The 19,606-nt window shown below is 39.5% G+C and overlaps 1 protein-coding gene across 7 annotated transcripts in view; it reads right to left on the bottom strand.

Moving 5' to 3' along the window:
* Positions 1–19,606, bottom strand: part of myo16 (myosin XVI) — a 105,547-nt gene that overhangs the window by 64,658 nt on the left and 21,283 nt on the right. For all 7 annotated transcript variants that reach the window (XR_317470.3, XR_317471.3, XM_005948832.2 and 4 more), the window contains exons 2-4: positions 15,730–15,999; positions 7,251–7,321; positions 5,194–5,337 (exon numbers count right to left, since the gene is read on the bottom strand). Coding sequence is in view for 5 of the 7 variants with exons in the window: in XM_005948830.3 (XP_005948892.1) it covers positions 5,194–5,337; positions 7,251–7,321; positions 15,730–15,999 (485 nt within the window). In the remaining 2 variants the exon portion in view is untranslated. The remainder of the gene's footprint in view (positions 1–5,193; positions 5,338–7,250; positions 7,322–15,729; positions 16,000–19,606) is intronic.

Genomic DNA, 19,606 nt, shown 5'->3' with positions numbered 1-19,606 from the left:
TGAGAAGAGCAAGATATGAGATGATGACGAGTAAGTCAGAGTGGGAGTGCGCATTAAGGGGGCACAATTATCCCCCCTCTGCCAAACCCACACAGCAACTACACAAACACACACTCCACCCTCACTCCCTCAAACACTTATGGTGCTTTGCACCCAGTGGTAATCTGCAAAACGTCCTAATAAACCTGAAAGGAGTTCTCATGGTGCCTCTCTTAGCATGCATGTGAGTATTACACAGTGGGAAGAGAAGTGTGCTAATCCACACGTTTACCATCAAGATTCAGTAGCGGTAAATAGATGTGCAGCAGAATGAAGTTATTACCTGACAGACAGATACATTATGTCCTCTCTAAACATCCACACCTATACACCTCTACAAAAAGCATCCAGAAAAAACATTTAAACATATAGAATACGAGAATAGAACAGCCCTTTACTGTCACTGTACATGTACAACAAAATTATGGAAATATGTTGCTGCCCATTCTGAGAAAGTTAAAACTGCACAAGCAGGACATAATCCTGCACCTGATACTGTTATAAGACAGGGCTTTTCATCCGAGAGTGAAACAATCACAAGAAGGAAATCAGCAGAGAAACTCATTGTATGAATGTAAAAATGCTGGTTTAGCTGTACAAGTTCTAACAATAACAACCAACTGTCATTTAGAAACAAAAAAAAGGTATTATGGCACACAGACCTCAGCCAACAGACACAGATTATGAAGCAGGAACACTAGGCACCACCAATCCAGTGACATAAATCACACATGATAATTGCTGACAGATATAAATGGGTTTGTGTTGTCTGGCAGTCAAGCGTAGTGCAAAGGGGTTATAAAGTTGAGTTGTGAGCCCCACACAAGCCAGCACCATTATGATGGATCCACCAAAGACATCCCAGAGATGGAAATCTGTTAATGCCAAACTCCCTGTGGTTCATAATGGCAGTTGTTAAACACAGTGACTGCTAAAAATCAATAACAACTAGTAAATGTGTGTTGAAAGCTGTCCCTGGGGTAGTTACTGCTGAGCTGGACACCTTCGGTGTGAAAAGCTAACCAGCACTGACAGCTCGCATACAATGAGGCATCAGTCCAACGTATGTCTGACAGACCAGTAAGCTTCTGTCTTAATCAATACAGCTGTCTACAGCTGTTCTTCTGACAATTTATGTAGCCTAGACAAAAAAAATGCTACTTTTACTGAAATCGATTGTAGTCGGATCATAGCCATAGCCCCAACCACAGCTCAGAACAGCAGTGCAATCTGCTCTGTACACATAGAATCATTTAGACCTTCAACCTACTCTTCTGTTCCCATGTTTTACTTTTGTGACAATTTTGCTTGCTTTTACAAAAAGAGCAGATGTTGCAGGAAAATAAGGAGTCATGATTTCATAAAGATTTTAAGTAATGTGCAGCACAGAAAATCTTTTCATTCTACTGAAAAACAAAAATGAATATAAAAAAAAAAATAATTTGTCAAAAGTATAGGTTGAATGAAAAAGCGAGGGGGATGAAAATCTACCCAATGAATGCAAATATGAATGTCCCAAAATAAAGAGTACGTAATACATTTCCTGCTAATATTACGAGCAGTTTTCTGGGACCTAGCTTATAATGCACTAAACGACTAAGCAACAGTTGCCTGATGAACCACTGTGATGTTTGGGGGTTGCACTGCATTATTAGCAGAGAGGCAGAGAGAGTGATTTCAACTGATGTCAAGTGAAGTTCAGTGCAGCCAGAGGCTTGCTGTTAAACGTCTGACTTCAAAGGACTCGGAGTTCACAAGTTCTAAATTCATTATTTACAAGCATGGAAAGTGGGTTAATTCAACGACTGTACCCGTGCTGGATTTTGAGCAGTAAGTCAGGAAATTACATTTTGCAAGAGAAACTGCTTCCAGTCGATCACGTGATTCCATTCCTCTCCTAGCACAAGACTGAAAGCTACACAGCAAAATCTCCAGTGTTAAATTAACACTGGAGATTTTGCTGTGTAGCATTTCACAGAAAATGAGAAAATAAAAGGAAAAAAAAACAACACAGAAGTGGTTTTGTTTCAAAAGGTAGAAACTTTGACAGGAACCAAAACAGAGCCTCCAGACTAAAGACAAGAGGAACAATCTGACTTTCACAGAAATTCCAACATTTCCAGTGACACTGGGGGTGTGTTAGTGTATGTTGCATGTCTGTGAAGGCACCAATCGTGCTTTCACAGATGCTGCCATCTCGACGACACCTGTGTCAGGACAGGCCTGTCTAAATGTACACCAGTCACATGGCTTCATAGTTAAAGAGCTTGGGTTCTAAAAGGACCTGCCTGCAGTCAACTCCTGTTACTTGCTGAAAACATTTGGTTGGGATGGAACAAAAAGTGCAAAAAAGAAGCCTCTAAACTGCTGAGCAACTGAAATATGAATTTTAGCCTCTGTCCTATTTGCAATTAAGCAAAGGGTTTTAAAGATCTGCAAATATTTGAATCTTTATTCCCATTTTATAAATTTTGGGAAATATAGCTGTAGCATTTTCCACTCTGAACTGCGAGTTAATCCTACTAGGGTGTCAATAACAAACATTTACCAGAACTGGAGTGTCAATGGTTTCTGGAAGGGGTTTGGAAATGGGCTGGGAATGACAGAGCTTAGAAATGGCTCGCTCTCCTGCTGTTTGGAGGGAGGAGATAAGAGAATTAACATTACTGCCAATCCGGATGCAGAAAAGGAATTCACTCATATTTCTAATCATTCCCCCATCCCTCTACTTTTCCACATGACAAGCTTGGTAACATCTCTGTCAGCAAAAAAAGCACTCTGTTGCTCTGAGAAGGAACTGGAAATCAAGGACAGGGAAACAGAGGACAAAAGGAGGGAAATAGCAAAAGAGATGATGGAGTGGAGACAATAGATTAGTATATACTAGCAACATTATTCCTTCTTGTGCCAATCAAAGATAAGGGTGCCAGTCAAGCTCCTCGAGTGAGGCCATTGTTAAATAAAGCCGTTACATTCACAGGGAAGAGCTTGCAATTAGAGCTCTGACGAGGGAACAGCCTGACAACAGAGCGGAAAGACTGGAAATTGGCAAGAGTCTGCGGTGAAGGAGTTGGGTGTCAAAATGAATAAACAGAAGAAAAGGGATATTGGATCTCTATCGGAAATACTGTTGGACTGAAGCTATTTTTGCCATGGTAGACTGAAAGAGCTTGGGTTCTCCTTTCAGAAATTATACTCCCTTACTGTTCATAGCAGACAAAAGAAACTCGAGCGTTTGTCTTACTATGAAGTGAAAAATTCACCCCAAGGAAATTTGCACCATTTTGAAAACTCAAATGTTTGAAAGTGTTTTCTTCCTTTCACCCAAATGTTGTCACGAGCATGCGCAGGGACACACTCACAGAAAGCACAAGCAAAGCCAAATACAGTACTATGCAAAAGTGTTGAGCTAGCCCTCATTTCTTCTTTGGGTTCCAGTGGTCCTGAGCATTTCTCCAGGTTTTCTGAAGATCTTTCAAGGTTTTTCTTTGGACATTGGCTGCTTTTTCACTCAATTTCAGCCCAATCCTTGTACCATTTTCAGAGGAATGTTTTTTTTCTGGCTTATTACACCACTTAACACTACTAAGCATAAAAAGCAACCTAACTCATGTGTCTACACATAACAGACAGCTTACCAAAGAACTCATTTTAAATATTATTATTATTATTATAATATCCTTTATTACTAGAAACCTGTTGCAAAAACAACATCGTTTAGTCCTGTTTCTTTAACTGAATCTACAAAAAATTTCAAATATAACAAAATTTGAAGAGCATAAAATAGTATTTTTTAACCCGTGATAAATTTAAAAAATCAGAGGACAAGTTGAGGACAAAATAGGTTGCAGGTCTAAAAACCAGTCTGCAGCAGATGAACAGTGTCTGAATGCACTTAAGAATTCCAGAAAAGACCTGACAAAGAAATTTACAAGAACAAAATACACATAACACCAAATAATAATGCTCAAGCTAAAATCACACAAAGTCAATGTTTGTTTAATTTACTGTGATCCCTTGTGTCTTAATATTTCAATAAATTTCTGCACCCATTTTCCGAGCAAAATATAAAGAAATGAGGGACGGCTCAAGTCTTTACTGTACTTTGTGTTGGTAAGCTGTAAAAATGTCTGAACTTCTCATAGTTTTTAATTTCTAACAAATGTTCTTCCTTTTTCTTCCCTCTTCCCCTGTTCTCTTCCAACAGAGCAGAGTTATGCGTCAATATGGCCCAATTTATGAGGAACTAGTTCTTTCCTGATAGCGAACGGGAAAAGTACAGAATCAATCTCTGTCTCTCTCTCTTTCTCTCCCATGGCATTGCCCATCATGAAAGCCCCTGAAAACACAAGTCACTGCATTAAAGTGCATTTGAGATACATACAGGACACCCTCCCTAAGCAAACTAGGCACCCCACATGCTTGTAGGGATATTAAATGCACGCAAATACACAAACACTATTAATTATCTGTATTCTTTTTTCCTGGGAAATACTTCAAACGTATACATTCCTCCCAGGAAAATCTCTTCCCTTTCCCACAGACAGGAAACACCAATCACTCAGGACCCAATCAGCAGAACCAGAATCCACTGGATTCTACACAGTTCTACACCACATGCAACCCTCTCTGCGTCTAATCAACACCAGCGCAGCAAACTCAGCCCACTCAGTGACTGGGCTTCATGTGCATGCCCTCCCTTACAGCTGGCACTGCTCTCATTATGGACCTAATCAGTACAACCAGGGCTCTTGTCAAGACATTCTCCACAGAATAGTCTCTCTTTGATATGATGCAAATGCCGAATTCCAAATATCCTAATTTTCGGAGATTCAACTGGATTTGTGAAAGAATAAAAAGCTCTGTTTCAGATCCTCAGCCACACAAAACCCCTCATCAATGGAAGATGCTCCACTTGGACAGAAAATTCTTGATGACTAACGTGAGCCAGTAGTTCAAAGCTACTTCTAAATGAAGCGTGAGTACCAACCAGGTCCAACACACTAATCTAATTTGTAGCTGACACACTTGGAATTGCAAAGATCAACCAGAAAATTACAACTACAGCCAAAACGTGTGTCCTTGAATGTCTCTGTATGTTTTCTTTTTCCTTCCAATATACTGCATGGTCATGTTTGAATGTGTGTTTCTCACCACCAGCAGCAGCAGCACCATATCAGCATGGTCACACACACAGGCTACATGTAGGGCTGTCCACAGGTCTTCGTCCTGCAGGTTGACGCTCAAGCCTCGTTCAATCAGAAGTTCTGCTGCAAAGACATTGTCATGGCGGGCACACTGCAGAATGCAAAAAGAAGGAAATTACAGTACAGGGAGTGCAGAATTATTAGGCAAATGAGTATTTTGTCCACATCATCCTCTTCATGCATGTTGTCTTACTCCAAGCTGTATAGGCTCGAAAGCCTACTACCAATTAAGCATATTAGGTGATGTGCATCTCTGTAATGAGAAGGGGTGTGGTCTAATGACATCAACACCCTATATCAGGTGTGCATAATTATTAGGCAACGTCCTTTCCTTTGGCAAAATGGGTCAAAAGAAGGACTTGACAGGCTCAGAAAAGTCAAAAATAGTGAGATATCTTGCAGAGGGATGCAGCAGTCTCAAAATTGCAAAGCTTCTGAAGCGTGATCATCGAACAATCAAGCGTTTCATTCAAAATAGTCAACAGGGTCGCAAGAAGCGTGTGGAAAAACCAAGGCGCAAAATAACTGCCCATGAACTGAGAAAAGTCAAGCGTGCAGCTGCCAAGATGCCACTTGCCACCAGTTTGGCCATATTTCAGAGCTGCAACATCACTGGAGTGCCCAAAAGCACAAGGTGTGCAATACTCAGAGACATGGCCAAGGTAAGAAAGGCTGAAAGACGACCACCACTGAACAAGACACACAAGCTGAAACGTCAAGACTGGGCCAAGAAATATCTCAAGACTGGTTTTTCTAAGGTTTTATGGACTGATGAAATGAGAGTGAGTCTTGATGGGCCAGATGGATGGCCCGTGGCTGGATTGGTAAAGGGCAGAGAGCTCCAGTCCGACTCAGACGCCAGCAAGGTGGAGGTGGAGTACTGGTTTGGGCTGGTATCATCAAAGATGAGCTTGTGGGGCCTTTTCGGGTTGAGGATGGAGTCAAGCTCAACTCCCAGTCCTACTGCCAGTTTCTGGAAGACACCTTCTTCAAGCAGTGGTACAGGAAGAAGTCTGCATCCTTCAAGAAAAACATGATTTTCATGCAGGACAATGCTCCATCACACGCGTCCAAGTACTCCACAGCGTGGCTGGCAAGAAAGGGTATAAAAGAAGAAAAACTAATGACATGGCCTCCTTGTTCACCTGATCTGAACCCCATTGAGAACCTGTGGTCCATCATCAAATGTGAGATTTACAAGGAGGGAAAACAGTACACCTCTCTGAACAGTGTCTGGGAGGCTGTGGTTGCTGCTGCACGCAATGTTGATGGTGAACAGATCAAAACACTGACAGAATCCATGGATGGCAGGCTTTTGAGTGTCCTTGCAAAGAAAGGTGGCTATATTGGTCGCTGATTTGTTTTTGTTTTGTTTTTGAATGTCAGAAATGTATATTTGTGAATGTGGAGATGTTATATTGGTTTCACTGGTAAAAATCAATAATTGAAATGGGTATATATTTGTTTTTTGTTAAGTTGCCTAATAATTATGCACAGTAATAGTCACCTGCACACACAGATATCCCCCTAAAATAGCTAAAACTAAAAACAAACTAAAAACTACTTCCAAAAACATTCAGCTTTGATATTAATGAGTTTTTTGGGTTCATTGAGAACATGGTTGTTGTTCAATAATAAAATTATTCCTCAAAAATACAACTTGCCTAATAATTCTGCACTCCCTGTATTGTTAGATTTATTGGAACCACAGGAGTGGTTCAGTGCACATACACTAATAAGTTGTAAATATGGAAAAATGTCCAGCAGTAGTAAATAAAATTTTGCCACTGTCACGGAGGAATGTAATACATTTTTGCAAAAATGAAGGCATGGAGAACGGTTATAAGTATAAACATGTTACATTTATAGGAGTGACAATATCATTCTGTGAGGACACATAACAATGTCCTGATTTTTTAAATCTGTGCATTAGAAATGCAGGAATTCCAGAGAAGATGAATGTGAGTGTAAAAAATGCCACTTCCTGTTAGGGACATATCTTACCAAGTGTAGCAAGGATCCCCCAGAGGAAATGGGAGTGTTGGGGTCAACACCTTCTTTCAGGAGGCGCAACACTGCAACACACCAAACATCCATATGTTAGCACCTGCTGTTTGCGAGGACAGGCAGCGTGCTTAAGGCAAGCACAGTAGACACATACGCAAACACAGGCATCACTATCAAAACCAATGTGTGTCGAGTGAGTGTCCTCTGACTGTCCTTGTTACGTCAGTGCGGATCAGTGTTAAGTTGTGCGTGCATGTTTGGTAACCCCTGTTTTCTGACCTGCTGCTGGGGCAACAGCGAGCCACGCAACCCAATAACACACTGACACAGATCGACTAAAGGAAACATAAACCATTACAAACAAGCTGACACAGTCAGACATAAACAGATAAGCAGACATGGTTAACACAGATAAGCAGGGTCCTAAGATTTTGCTATAAATTTGATGTGTTTTTAAAGAAATAAATGTGAACGTAGCAGCACACAGTGACAGAGCGAGAGCGACAGGACACTGGGGTGTGCGACAGATGAATAGAGACTGATAGTCAAACAAGAAAGGCAGGTGGAGCGCTGTAGTTTGGACACATGTGAATTCAGTGACACTGACAGCACTAGACGGCTGCTGACTGAACCGAGGAAGACCTCATACCAACACTGTCACACAATCCCACCACATATGCCACATACACAAACGCATACAGTCTGTTGCATTAGCACATACATGAACATCCACACAGAGCCATGGCAAAATATTACACTTTAAAGTTTTTGCTAAAATCTAAAGGAAAGGATCTGTTAAACATTACTGTCTTAAAATTTACTAGCATTGCAAATGGATTCACCTGCGATAAATATGTGTATTTTATAAACACAGATAACTGTTTGAAGTGTGCATCGTGCATTTACACACCATCCACAACTACAGTATATGTTAACGAACTAAAACACCAAATCAGAAATCAGGGAACAATTAACAATGAGCTGGTTGGCAATAAAAATTCAGAATTATCTTCAGATATTAAGCAAAGTAAAACAAAATCTCAATAATTTAAACATTTATCAATCTAACGTAATATGATGTATGGTTTGGACATGGCAGACCTGAAAACAAGATTAGAAATGAGTATATGAGAGTGACAATTTAGGCTGAGCAGTTTGAAGACAAAGTTAAAGGCTGAGATCATTTGGGACACATACAGAGCAGGGATAGAGGATATATTGAGAAAAGCATTTTGTCCATGGAGTCGTCAGAAAGGAGGAAAAGACGACTGCAGGAAAGGTTGATGGATGTAACGCAGGAGGACATGCAGGGGGTTGGTGTGCAGAGGGTTCATGTGTTGGTATAAGAAAGGGGAAAGGGTGAGATGGAAGAAGAGGATATTCACTAATCACTTGGTTGGCCTATCATTGTAGAGGCACATGCATGCATATCAAGCAAGCCAGACATTATACAAAGAATGTTTTTCCATTCTTCTCATGGCTGCAGTGCTTAATAGCATTTAAGTGGTGGATGAGTAATAAACAGACCAGTGCTGGATCCAATCAGCATAATTATCTCCTCAAGTCTCCATATGCTGTGGAGACACAAGACTGTAAAACATCAATTAAAGTACATCTAAAGCTGAATTAGGTACGGGGGAATTGATAATGTTCCTGCTTTCTTGTCTATTAAACAATATATCACAACTCATCAGTGAACTCAGAAGGGCAGTTTTTAAGAATGTAAAGCATCTTGTGATTCACAAATGGTAAAAGTTGGTATATTGAAGGTTGGTATATTTTCCTGGTTAGGATAAACTCGGGTTTTAAAATGACCCAACTGATGGAGTTAGTTAGTAAGGAGCTTTCATTCAACCTGCCTGAATTTTATGGCCCACAGCTGCAGACAGGTCAAGGGTCAAGTGGTTCATAATGTCATCAAGTAGCAAATGGGGAAAAAATGTTTGTCCGACAATATGGCCATCGGGAATCAATAGTACTGTTGCACGCGTGTCCATCTGTTGTGTGCATTAGTAGTAAAGCTGCCAGCTATGCTAAATATCACTAATATTGAAGGCTTTCATTTAAAAATGCTTTGTGTGTCTTATGATCCCAAACATATTTTGTATTATACCTTTATGTAGCTTAGATTAAGATAACAGTTATTATTTATTATTGTAATTTGCACTGCTTTCTTACAATGTCAGTCTTACTTTCGCTGTTTTTTTTTAACTAACTTCATTTGTACTTTTTTTTTGCTTTTGATCATTGCTGTATATATCTCCATAGCATAAGGCTCTTACCAGGTGCCTTTGGCACTTTAACTTAACTGATGTTTATTGCAGACTGTACTATTTTTATACTTTATACTTTATAATGCTGCTGTAACACAACAATTTCCCTTGTAGGATCAATAAAGTATCTATCTATCTATCTATGAACACTGAAACAAGTTTTGCTTCCTGTAGGCAATATTCCTGTCAAGTCAAACTAGGGGCATCCAATTATCCCTGTCTAACGTACGTCAAATAATGGAAGACAATAGCAAACAAAATCCCAAGACTTTGTTCTCAGCATAAATAATCCAAAGTTCAGATAAAGTTTATACAGAACTTCAGAAGCCTGATTTAGACAGCTCATGTAGGTGTCACCCAAAGTTTGATTCTTTTTAGTGCAACATTCCCTCTTTGTGTCACTAAGTCTTTACAATAACTAAGTGCAGAAACAGTAGGCAGGGGAAAGTCAAATTTAATACCATGAGCTTCCAAAAAAACCTGAATGTATTGAATTTTATCCCCCGTTTGTTCCTATGGAATCATCTTTACAAAGGATCTGTCAAAGTCCTGCATACACAGAAGTAACGATTAACACAAGCAAAGTTTATTGAAGAAAGATGAAACAGTGTGAATCCATAGTTAAAATCATGGCTTGACAGACTAAATTAGTTCTCGATAACTCTATAATCCCAATAAGGTAATGGGATTTTAACTACAAAAGGAGAAAGCCATTTGTCAAGTCAATAGCAAAAGGGATGCATGACACTGTTTGTCTGAAAGCTACTAACGACAAGCTGTTTTACATTATGAGGTGATGCCACATTATCACGTAACTAAAATGCAAAAGGAACCCTGGAGTTGTGGCAGCTATATATTTATCTCACAGCACAGCCACAACATTAACTGTCTTTATATATTTATTAATTTTTATAAGTGAGTCGGTGTATGTAAGTGTGCCACCCTTCAATCAGGCAGTGAAATGAAGAGTGCGCAAAAACTAAAGTCAACTATCTTTTCTGGACAACCACAAAACAGCTGTTCAAGACGTATGTGCAGTTTCCATGGCAACCACATAGGACCTGATAGAAAAAGAGTAAGCACGACGGAGAGAGAGAGAAAGATGAGAGAGAAATCTAAATTAGCTACAGATTGACAGGTGGACATGAATAGAGCATTATGACCTTGATAACTACTCAGATTCTTAAAAGCCAAACCTGTGACATCTTATTGGCCTTCTTCTTCTTCCATGGAAAAAATACTTCACAGCTACATCCCTACAGTAAGATATTATAAATACAGCTACATCCAATACATAAAACTGTACACGAAGTTAATCAGTAACTCTCTTGAAAATCCATGCTTTCATTTAGATATTAACTCATGCTTGTGTTCAGCACCTTCAGGACCTTTTGCCTACACAGTATATTGCAAAGTATGTGCAATTCACTGTTAAAAAAGCAGTTCTCCACTCAGGAATATTAGATTTACATATTGTTGAACTGGAACTGCTTGAAATAGATACAATGCCTCACGCTGACTGTTGTGCAGATACAGTGCAAGGTTGGATGTACTTTTCTCATGGCTCTCTTTTCAATTCTGTGGCTCTTCTTTCTCTTGCTGCACCGTGACATTCTATGAATCTGATCAAATCTCTGTAATGTGCGCTCCATAATGTGCCACTTACATCAGCATTGCCAATTTTCTTCGTATGGCAACCAGACACATTCTTCTCATGCAAACTATCATTCCTTGGCAGCCCTATATGAGATTACGTTCAAATCCCTTACTCTTATAAATGCGTCTGTCTCTTGGGTCCTTATCACAGAGTCATGATCACAAACGGGGGGCCGTCTCACCTCACTGCCCCATGTTTTTGAAATGAGTTTTTCATTCCTCCTTTGTTTCATTCATGATGGAAAAACACAAGTGTAGAGTTTTCAAATAGATAATGAGTCTTGTAAGAGGGAACAGGGAACCACTGCCTACTTATCCCCAGAAAAGGCCATGTAATGGAATTCAGCTTCTGTAACCATGTAATAAATGCCACCAAAGGGGGGCAATGCACGCTCACAGTATTTGAAGTATTTAATAGACAAAACCCCTCCATAAATGTTGACTTGCAACTTTGTTTAAGTTGCGTCCTCCAGTGAAAGAAACACATTACTCTAAAAAACAACTCTCAGACAAATGGTGCTGGTGCATATTTTATCTCGCTTTCTTTTTTCTACAATGAAGCACTGGAATTCTCCTCGTAAAATCATGCCTGCAAAAAGAAAAAAAAGAAAAATTGAAATTGCTTATTTGTGACAGTAAAGGGAAAGTGGGACCGCAAATTGAATGTGAATGCATTTTAATCCGGTTTTACAGCCGGCCATTTTAGGGGAAACTGTCATTATGTGTACTTCTCTTCCTTTGTGTAATTTTAATTAAAATACTCAAACGTAGAAAAAAAACATCTAAATTAAATTCCATCTTCAAACCGAGCACAACTGTAAGAAATGACTTCATAACATTCACATCCTTTGCTCATTTTACCTGTCTGGACACTCATGACTCATCAAATGAAGTATACATTTAATATTAGAAGGTCGGAGAAGTATGAATTCCAGTGTAAAGTTTCATTGCAATATGACAAAAGTTGTCATTAAAGCACATTTATGAAGGATGGCAAAAAAAAGGGCTTCTTTTTCTATCAGCTCTGTGGGCCTAGGCCCTGTTCTGTCAAAAACATGACAGATGTCTGACACCCTTTTAATCCCAGTGTGGTGCACTGAGGGAGATATCAAGTGATGTTCCCTACCATCCCTAACATATTTACTTATTTTTCTTCCCCTTTGGTTAAGTTTCACCACCTAGGGGAGATTATATATAGATGGAAGGCTAACAGAACAGAGCTAAGTGTCTGAAACTTCCCATAAGACTACACTACACATCACAGTGACTTCAACTGTGGTCCAGCACATCCGCCACACAGTATCTAATGATAACAGATGGATATAGTTATGATTATGGATATAACAGAGAATTCCTTTGAGTTAAAATGTATTTCGTGGGCAGTGTCAAGTGGATTCCTTAAACTTTGTATTGAAGCTTTTGCTTCACTGATATAAACACATGGTGTTTAGTACTTTAGGTGTGATATGTTTCTAAGGAGTGCTCCAAAACACTCCACATGACTGGAAGCTTTTATTACCTCCACTTTCCCGACTTCCTCACTGTGGAGAAGTGATTGCACTATGAGTCCCTGTGCTGTGCCTGCAGGATGGATCTATACACATTGATCAATAATGAAAGATGGCCGTTCAGACACACTTCACACAGTAATTACACTTCCATATAGTGCACACTGAACAGACATGCAGCACAGGCACAGGGGAAACACGCTCGCCCACTGGTGCAGAGACCGATCCAAATAACAATATTTCTGACTTGAGTTGGAGTCCCCACTGAGGGGACTGTGAATGCATACGGTTGCATAATACAGGTAATCTTTACTGCCAGCAGGAGAAAAGTAGGTTTGACCCGAGGTCTGTGGCAGCTAAAAAGGCCAGGATACAAGAGACACTAAAGGATCATGAGGCTATGAATGTCTTAAATGACAAGCCATTAAACAGTACTGGTCTAAAGAATGGATGTTCTAAAGCAGAGCTGCAGGCTTCACACATACACATGCATGCAAAACAACAATAATCATTAGAAAACAGCAAATTGTTCTAACACAACAAAGTAATTGTGATTTTCTGTGTAAGATCTGATATATGAATGGGGTGCACAGTGCAAAACTGGAGCTCATGAGATTTCGGTTTTTAAAGGAAGTACTTCAAAGAAAGATGCGGATACAGTCCACAGGTGTCTTAAGATGAGTTTTAGAATTGTACCAATCAAAAAGAGGTACCAAAAACCTCTCAAGATTTGATAACCAAAGTTGGAGAAACCAGCACAAAATGTCATTAAATAGCATTTTTGGAGCGTTAAGACATGGTAAATATTAATAGTAGGTTCCATGGTTACGAGAGCAACAGCTTCGCATTCTGATGATTGGTTTAAAAAAAAAAAAGAAGCAGTTTCACCAAATGTCAAAACACAAGCGAGCCAGATGTTTGCATATGACAGATAAACCCGTGAACGAAGATGACGTGCAGTATTCTCAGATCTACAGCTAGAGCTGTGTGTCCGTGCTATATCTAACCTTAACCCTGCGATATCCTTCGTAATCCAAAAGCATCTTTGCTGCTGTTATTTAGCTTCATTCATTTTCCAATGTTCCCTTTTCTCAGTGTGTTTGCCCTTCCCTCTTCTCTCTCCCTCATCTTACTTCCTGTACAAGACGAATGATAAGAAAAACAAAATCCTTTTGTGACTGCGTGTGTGTAGACTGTGTGTGCATCTCTTATTATCTGGCTGTCGTGTCAGCAGACAAAGTTTCAGCACCTCGTGCCTCGATTTTTTTAATTTTATTTTTTAGTTAAGGCTGAGTCTTATTTGCTAATCTCTCTTTTTGTGTCTTTTTCAGTCACAGCTTCTTAAAGAGCTATGAGTCACCTAAACATCTTTAATTATTTTTCAATAATCATCACCGTCTGCTTCAGACGGTGATGACAAATTAAGTTGAGATATTTAAATGTATTAAAGATAACAGACATTTTAAAGATACAAGTGTATCTTTAACAAGTATATCACTTGAGCTTACTCTAGAAGGGATCCATGAAATGATAGCTTAATCGTAATGCTGAAAGCATAAAATAATTAAAATATTGGCTTTTTTTGGCAGTCATACAGTATATGATCTACTGCTTAAATGGTGACTGTGTTTAAACCCCAACAACAGCTTTTTGGAAATCAGCCAGGCATGATACACATAGCTATAGTTCCAGTATAGAGCATGAAACTGATGTGCGGCACACAGAGTTCATAGCTATTGCTAATTTCTAACCCTAAGTTTAAGTTTGCCAGTGCCAAATATGTTCCCACATTACTCTGGGACAGTCCTGGCCTGAAGCAAATCCTATCACTCTTTACAAAAAAGGCTAACACGAGCAGAGATAGTGAGAAAAACGTATCACTTTGAGCACCAGCACCACTGAAGAATACTAAAGAAGAGGCATTGTCAGGATATACAGTACTGAGTGCTGATGGATCCAACTTCCAAGTGTAAACTCTAAGTGGTTTGGACAAATCCTTACGCAGAGGCACTGACCCAAAAGAACCAGACAAGCTAGCATAAAAAGAACAGCTGATGAATCTTTAAGGCAGTATTTTTCTTCAAAGATAAAGATATGAAGTGTTCCCTTATCTACAGACGCCTCTGCATGAATCTACTATTTTGTTTCATTTGGAGCCAGTTCTTGTTTTGAGCACCAAATGGTCACAAAGCCCTTACATAGCAAGACAAACGGCGGCCTGGTACCACTTGAGCACCATGGTGGGGCTTAGGTGATTAGGCAGAGGAGTATGCGATCCATGCCAAGCCAGTGAACCCTGTTTTCAGGTTGGCTTTAGCAGTGGCACACCAGCTGCTCCCACAGACCCCAGCTGAATCTTACTGGCAGCCAGGGAGCAGAGATTAACACAGTGACCTGCAAAGTCTGCCGGAAGGACTGACGGAGATATGCTCAGACAGATGTGTCGGTGACTGGCAAGTGACTGTCATAGACAAAAAGAAAAATGGTAAGGTTGGACAAAAAGATGTGCCTTTTGGAGTAAAATGTGAATACCCTTTAAATTTCAAGAGGCTTGTTTTGTGACAGAATGATGTCAGCATCAGAAGTTAGTGTGTTTTTATTGTCTGAGGAAAGCTTACAGACTCCATTTCTCTGGCTGGTAACAGATAAATAAACACACACACAGACAGGAACAAAGAAACATTCTCAGACACAGAAACCGACACAGGAGGGCAGACAATGGCGCTTTTCGCCGACATCAGTAAAATCACAGTCATTCTGAAGCCACAAGAAAGTGTTTTTAACCATTTTTAAATGCTTTAATGGACTATTAACTATCAGCCAATCAAACAGCTGTATCACATGTTCTTTCTTTATCTGTTGAAGAACATTCTTATGTCATCTAGCTCTCTGTCAGTGTCACTGAACAGCATATGTAGGTGGGATTTTTGTCAACACTTTGCTCTCAAAATCAGGTATTGCCATCTCTGCTACCCTCTTGTCACCCTCGTGTTAACCAGAAGCAGACACGCCCACTCGCAGAAAAATCCAAACACACACCTTCTTTGTCGTTATGATGAACGATGGCATCCTGTATAATATCGGCGGGGTTGAAGCGGACGTGGTGCTTCTTGCGGTGCGTGGGCAGGGCTCGAACCTTGACTCCACCTTGCTGGCGCTGAAGGCTCTTTTCTCTCTCATAGTACGCTCTTATTTGTTCACAGCGCATCCTCCTGACCAGCCTTTGGCGCTGGCCAATGGGAAGAGACTCCAGCAGACACTGGTCTATCTCCATGTTCTGGCGAAAGACGTTACATAGCTGGAAGCAACCTAGAGACAAAGAGAGAAAGCCAGAAACAGCAAAATAACATTAGTATTGTTTTATCTCAAAAAAATTATGTTGCGTCATTTGTCTTTTTTTTTTACATAAGATTTGTTTTTATTCAAGTTTTGAATGTAAGCTGTCCATGCTTCAGTGAGGAGGACAATCTGGTGAATGAGTGAAAACACTATCCCGCTAAACATGTCCTATTGGTGCTGGTGTGGGCCCACTGTGGAGGGCCCCAGACACCCCACACAAAAGTGCCCACATGGGCCCCACATGGGTAAGTCTGCCATGGTAGTTTACACAGTAAATAAGAGAATGCTCTCTGATTAAAAACAGAAACAAATTTACCTAAAGATGCAGCCATGCATGTCATTTACTTTAAGTCTTGTTCCTGAGAAGCAGAGATTTGTGTGGATACCCAGATTTATTATTAGGGCTGTGGTCTCAGGCTCGACTTGTTGATTTTTTTGGATGATATGCAAACGAGCCTTGGTCAGAAAATAGCCGGTGTTACTCAGATAAGGAGACAACACTTTATCAAAAGCAGTCGAGGATTTATCACCCACACGGCTTCACGGCTTTGTACTTGGCCAGCTCGATAGAGACTGCTAGGTCAAACGTATGCAATGTTTACATTTGTTCAGCTTTAGCAGAGAGTGTACGCTGACTCAATCATATCATGTCAAAGAAGCACTCTGTGTGGGTGCGTTTTCGGCCAAAATGTCAAGTATAAACCTTTTCACAGTTCATCGCTGAAAAGTATGAACATATCATAAGTGTGCAGCAGAACTGTCATTTTTCAACTGTCATATTTTCACCTTGATTTGTTCTAGTAATCTTTTTTTTTTTTTTCCTTTTTTTGACACGTTCATCCGGCCACAGCTGTACAAACTCCAGTGTCTATCAGTAGCAGCTGCTACACAGACCAAGCTGTCTCCCTCATTGGAAGGGAAAGTGATATCACAGGGGGAATAGCAGAATTTGTTATTGCTTTATTGCTTGTTTCCTCAGCAGCTCTTATGCTGAATCACCAGCTGATGTAGTTCTATTTTTGGATAACAAATGAATATGGGCAGGTGCTCAGTGATCGGATCTGGCCTGTGATCTTGTTTTCAGTCTAACATAATGAGCTTAAAGAGATGTAACGCGATAGCATTGGGTCATAGTGGAGGATATCTTCATGTAATAACTGTAAATACTCACAGCAACAAAACAGTGTCAGCTGAGTTCTTCAGCTTTGTTCACCAAGATAGTGAACCAAAGAAAATTGTGCCCTACATTAAATATGTGTATTTTGGTCTTAGCTTACTTTGCTACTCAATCATTTTGGAGAAATCATCAACACCCCAGCGAGAGGAAAGTTAAACCACAAACACACCCTTTAAAAAGTAATGAGGGTGAATGGAGATTCAAAACATTTCACTTCCAAACATCATAGATGTTCTCTTATGAGTTTTACTTGTTCAGAATAAATTTGAAGAAAGTTATTATCCAGAATGCCTTACATTTAAAAAAAAAAAGTAGTTAGCACACTGAGATCTTATTTATTTATTCATTTATTAAACATGTCTCAGATAATAAGAAGCATCCATGTCCTCAGGTGTGTTGAAGCGGTAATGTGTGCTCTAAATATCAGCTTTTTATAGCAATTTTATTTATAAAGCACATTTTATTATGTAAACTTAATGTGCTTAACAAAGAAGAGAAAAACATAAAAAAGATCTGTGAAGCTTTGCCTTAAGGCACAAAAGCAAAAATAAAATGTAAGAAACAAATCAAGAGCTGCTTTTTATGCTTATTTATAATTCACTGAGGACAATAATTCTAGAAAATATGCTGCAGTCCATACACCAAACAATTAGTGCAGAGCAAGTGTGATTATTTTGTTTAGTACAGCTCTAAACTTTGCACATAAAAGAATAAATTCTTTGCTGATTTTAAATTTAAAAAAGTATTCTGAAATTGCTGAACAATTTTCCCACTCGCTCTTTCACAAAGTGGTAAAAGCCTCCCAATCGTTACTTCTGAAACTATCAGCCTCTCTGGGATGCGCTTTCTTTTTATAGCCAATCATTTTACTAATTAGTCTAATTTTTTTTATTTGTTTTCATTACACGACCTTTCCAATCTTCCTGCCCTGACCTTTGCGGACATTTAATGACTACATGATTTTCTCAGGTAATTTTCAGTTAGTTAACAGTTTTAATAATTTGGGAATGATGGCATCTTGATTTACGCTGTTAAAAACATTTTTTTAAACCAAGCTGCATCCTTTTTTGTTTGTGTCAGCATTTTGCCCAGTTGTGTGCAGGCAGTTGTTTAGCATCCCGGCTGTGAAGGATATTTGCTCATTGTTTAGCCCTGGGGTGGGTTGTGTGAGACACCACAATATTTTATGTGCTGTTTTTTTTTCTGTCCTAACAGAGTGTATCAATTCTTCTGACTGTGCATAATCTATCTGCCTCTCAGTGGAACGTAGCCAAACAGATCTCATCACAAGGCAGCTGCGAAACTTATTCTGGTCTGCTTGGGTGATGTAAAGTAGTGGGACTCTACAGCAGGAGGGCCAAGCCTCGGAAGACCAAAAGAGCTCATGTAGAAATATAAAAAATCAAAAGATGCTAACACTTTTAGGAATAATAATTTGTTACAAAGTAAGTTAAAGTGCAAACAGAAGACGAACTGTCATGACAGCACTGATAATATGACAAATTCAGGTCATAGTCAGCCCAGAGGACAAGCAAAACATGAAGACAAGATAGTCTTTGCACAGACAATGACTCACTAACTTATGTCTCTTTGGGCATGTTATATCCCACTCCTTACATTTCTCAAACTGCTCTTCTTTTATTGTGCTTGTCTTTTTTTCTTCTTTGCCCACTTTTGATTTAGTTCTCTCTTACTTTGAGTATTTTTGTCTGTTCACTGATGTAGCACTCTTTTTCTCCGTCATCTGTCTGCTTCTCTTTTAGGGTGACTGAGCACACATCAGTGTTTTCAGCAGGTGAAAAATACTGTTAGCAGGGCACTTTTAAAGCACTGCATGCTTTCCAACACCTTCTGTTTCTTTGTCACAACTTTATCAGGTCTTAAATATCTTATTTTTCCAGAGCTCCAGACTGTGACTGGTCACACTTTACCGTCAGAGGAAATAACAGTATCAGACACACATTATTGTTTTATTTCTGTCCCAGGGTGTTTTCTGTCTGTTTCTTACTTTGTATCTGTGATGTTAGTTTTCCATTGTTTTTACACATTAGAGAGTGCTGCAAGTTATCTCATATAAGTGTATTATGCATAAGAGCTATGCACATTTGTTCCCCAGTCCAGCACTTGCACTAGCACCTGAGAATCTTGGCACTAGAGCCAACTTTCTGAGACTGTAAACTGGGGCTTTTCTTTCAACAGTGAAAAGCAACCTAACAATAAAAGAAGTCCTTAACTGTCAAGGCGTAAGTACATTGCTGTTACTTTTTAGAGTATACCAGAAGCTGTCATTTGAAGGGGCTGAGGTGTGTTCGGATTTTTATCAGGCAGAAACAAAGACGTCCTAGCAGACAAAAAGATGCTTCTGTGTGCTTTTTTTGTTTGTTTTTGTTTGATATACAT

The sequence above is a fragment of the Haplochromis burtoni genome, unplaced genomic scaffold (assembly GCF_018398535.1).
Source record: "Haplochromis burtoni strain Fernald_Lab_line unplaced genomic scaffold, NCSU_Asbu1 Contig_289, whole genome shotgun sequence".
In the NCBI taxonomy this organism is placed as follows: Eukaryota; Metazoa; Chordata; class Actinopteri; order Cichliformes; family Cichlidae; genus Haplochromis; species Haplochromis burtoni.
The sequence above is the reverse complement of the archived record's forward strand: the minus strand, read 5'-3'. Positions and strand labels throughout refer to the sequence as shown.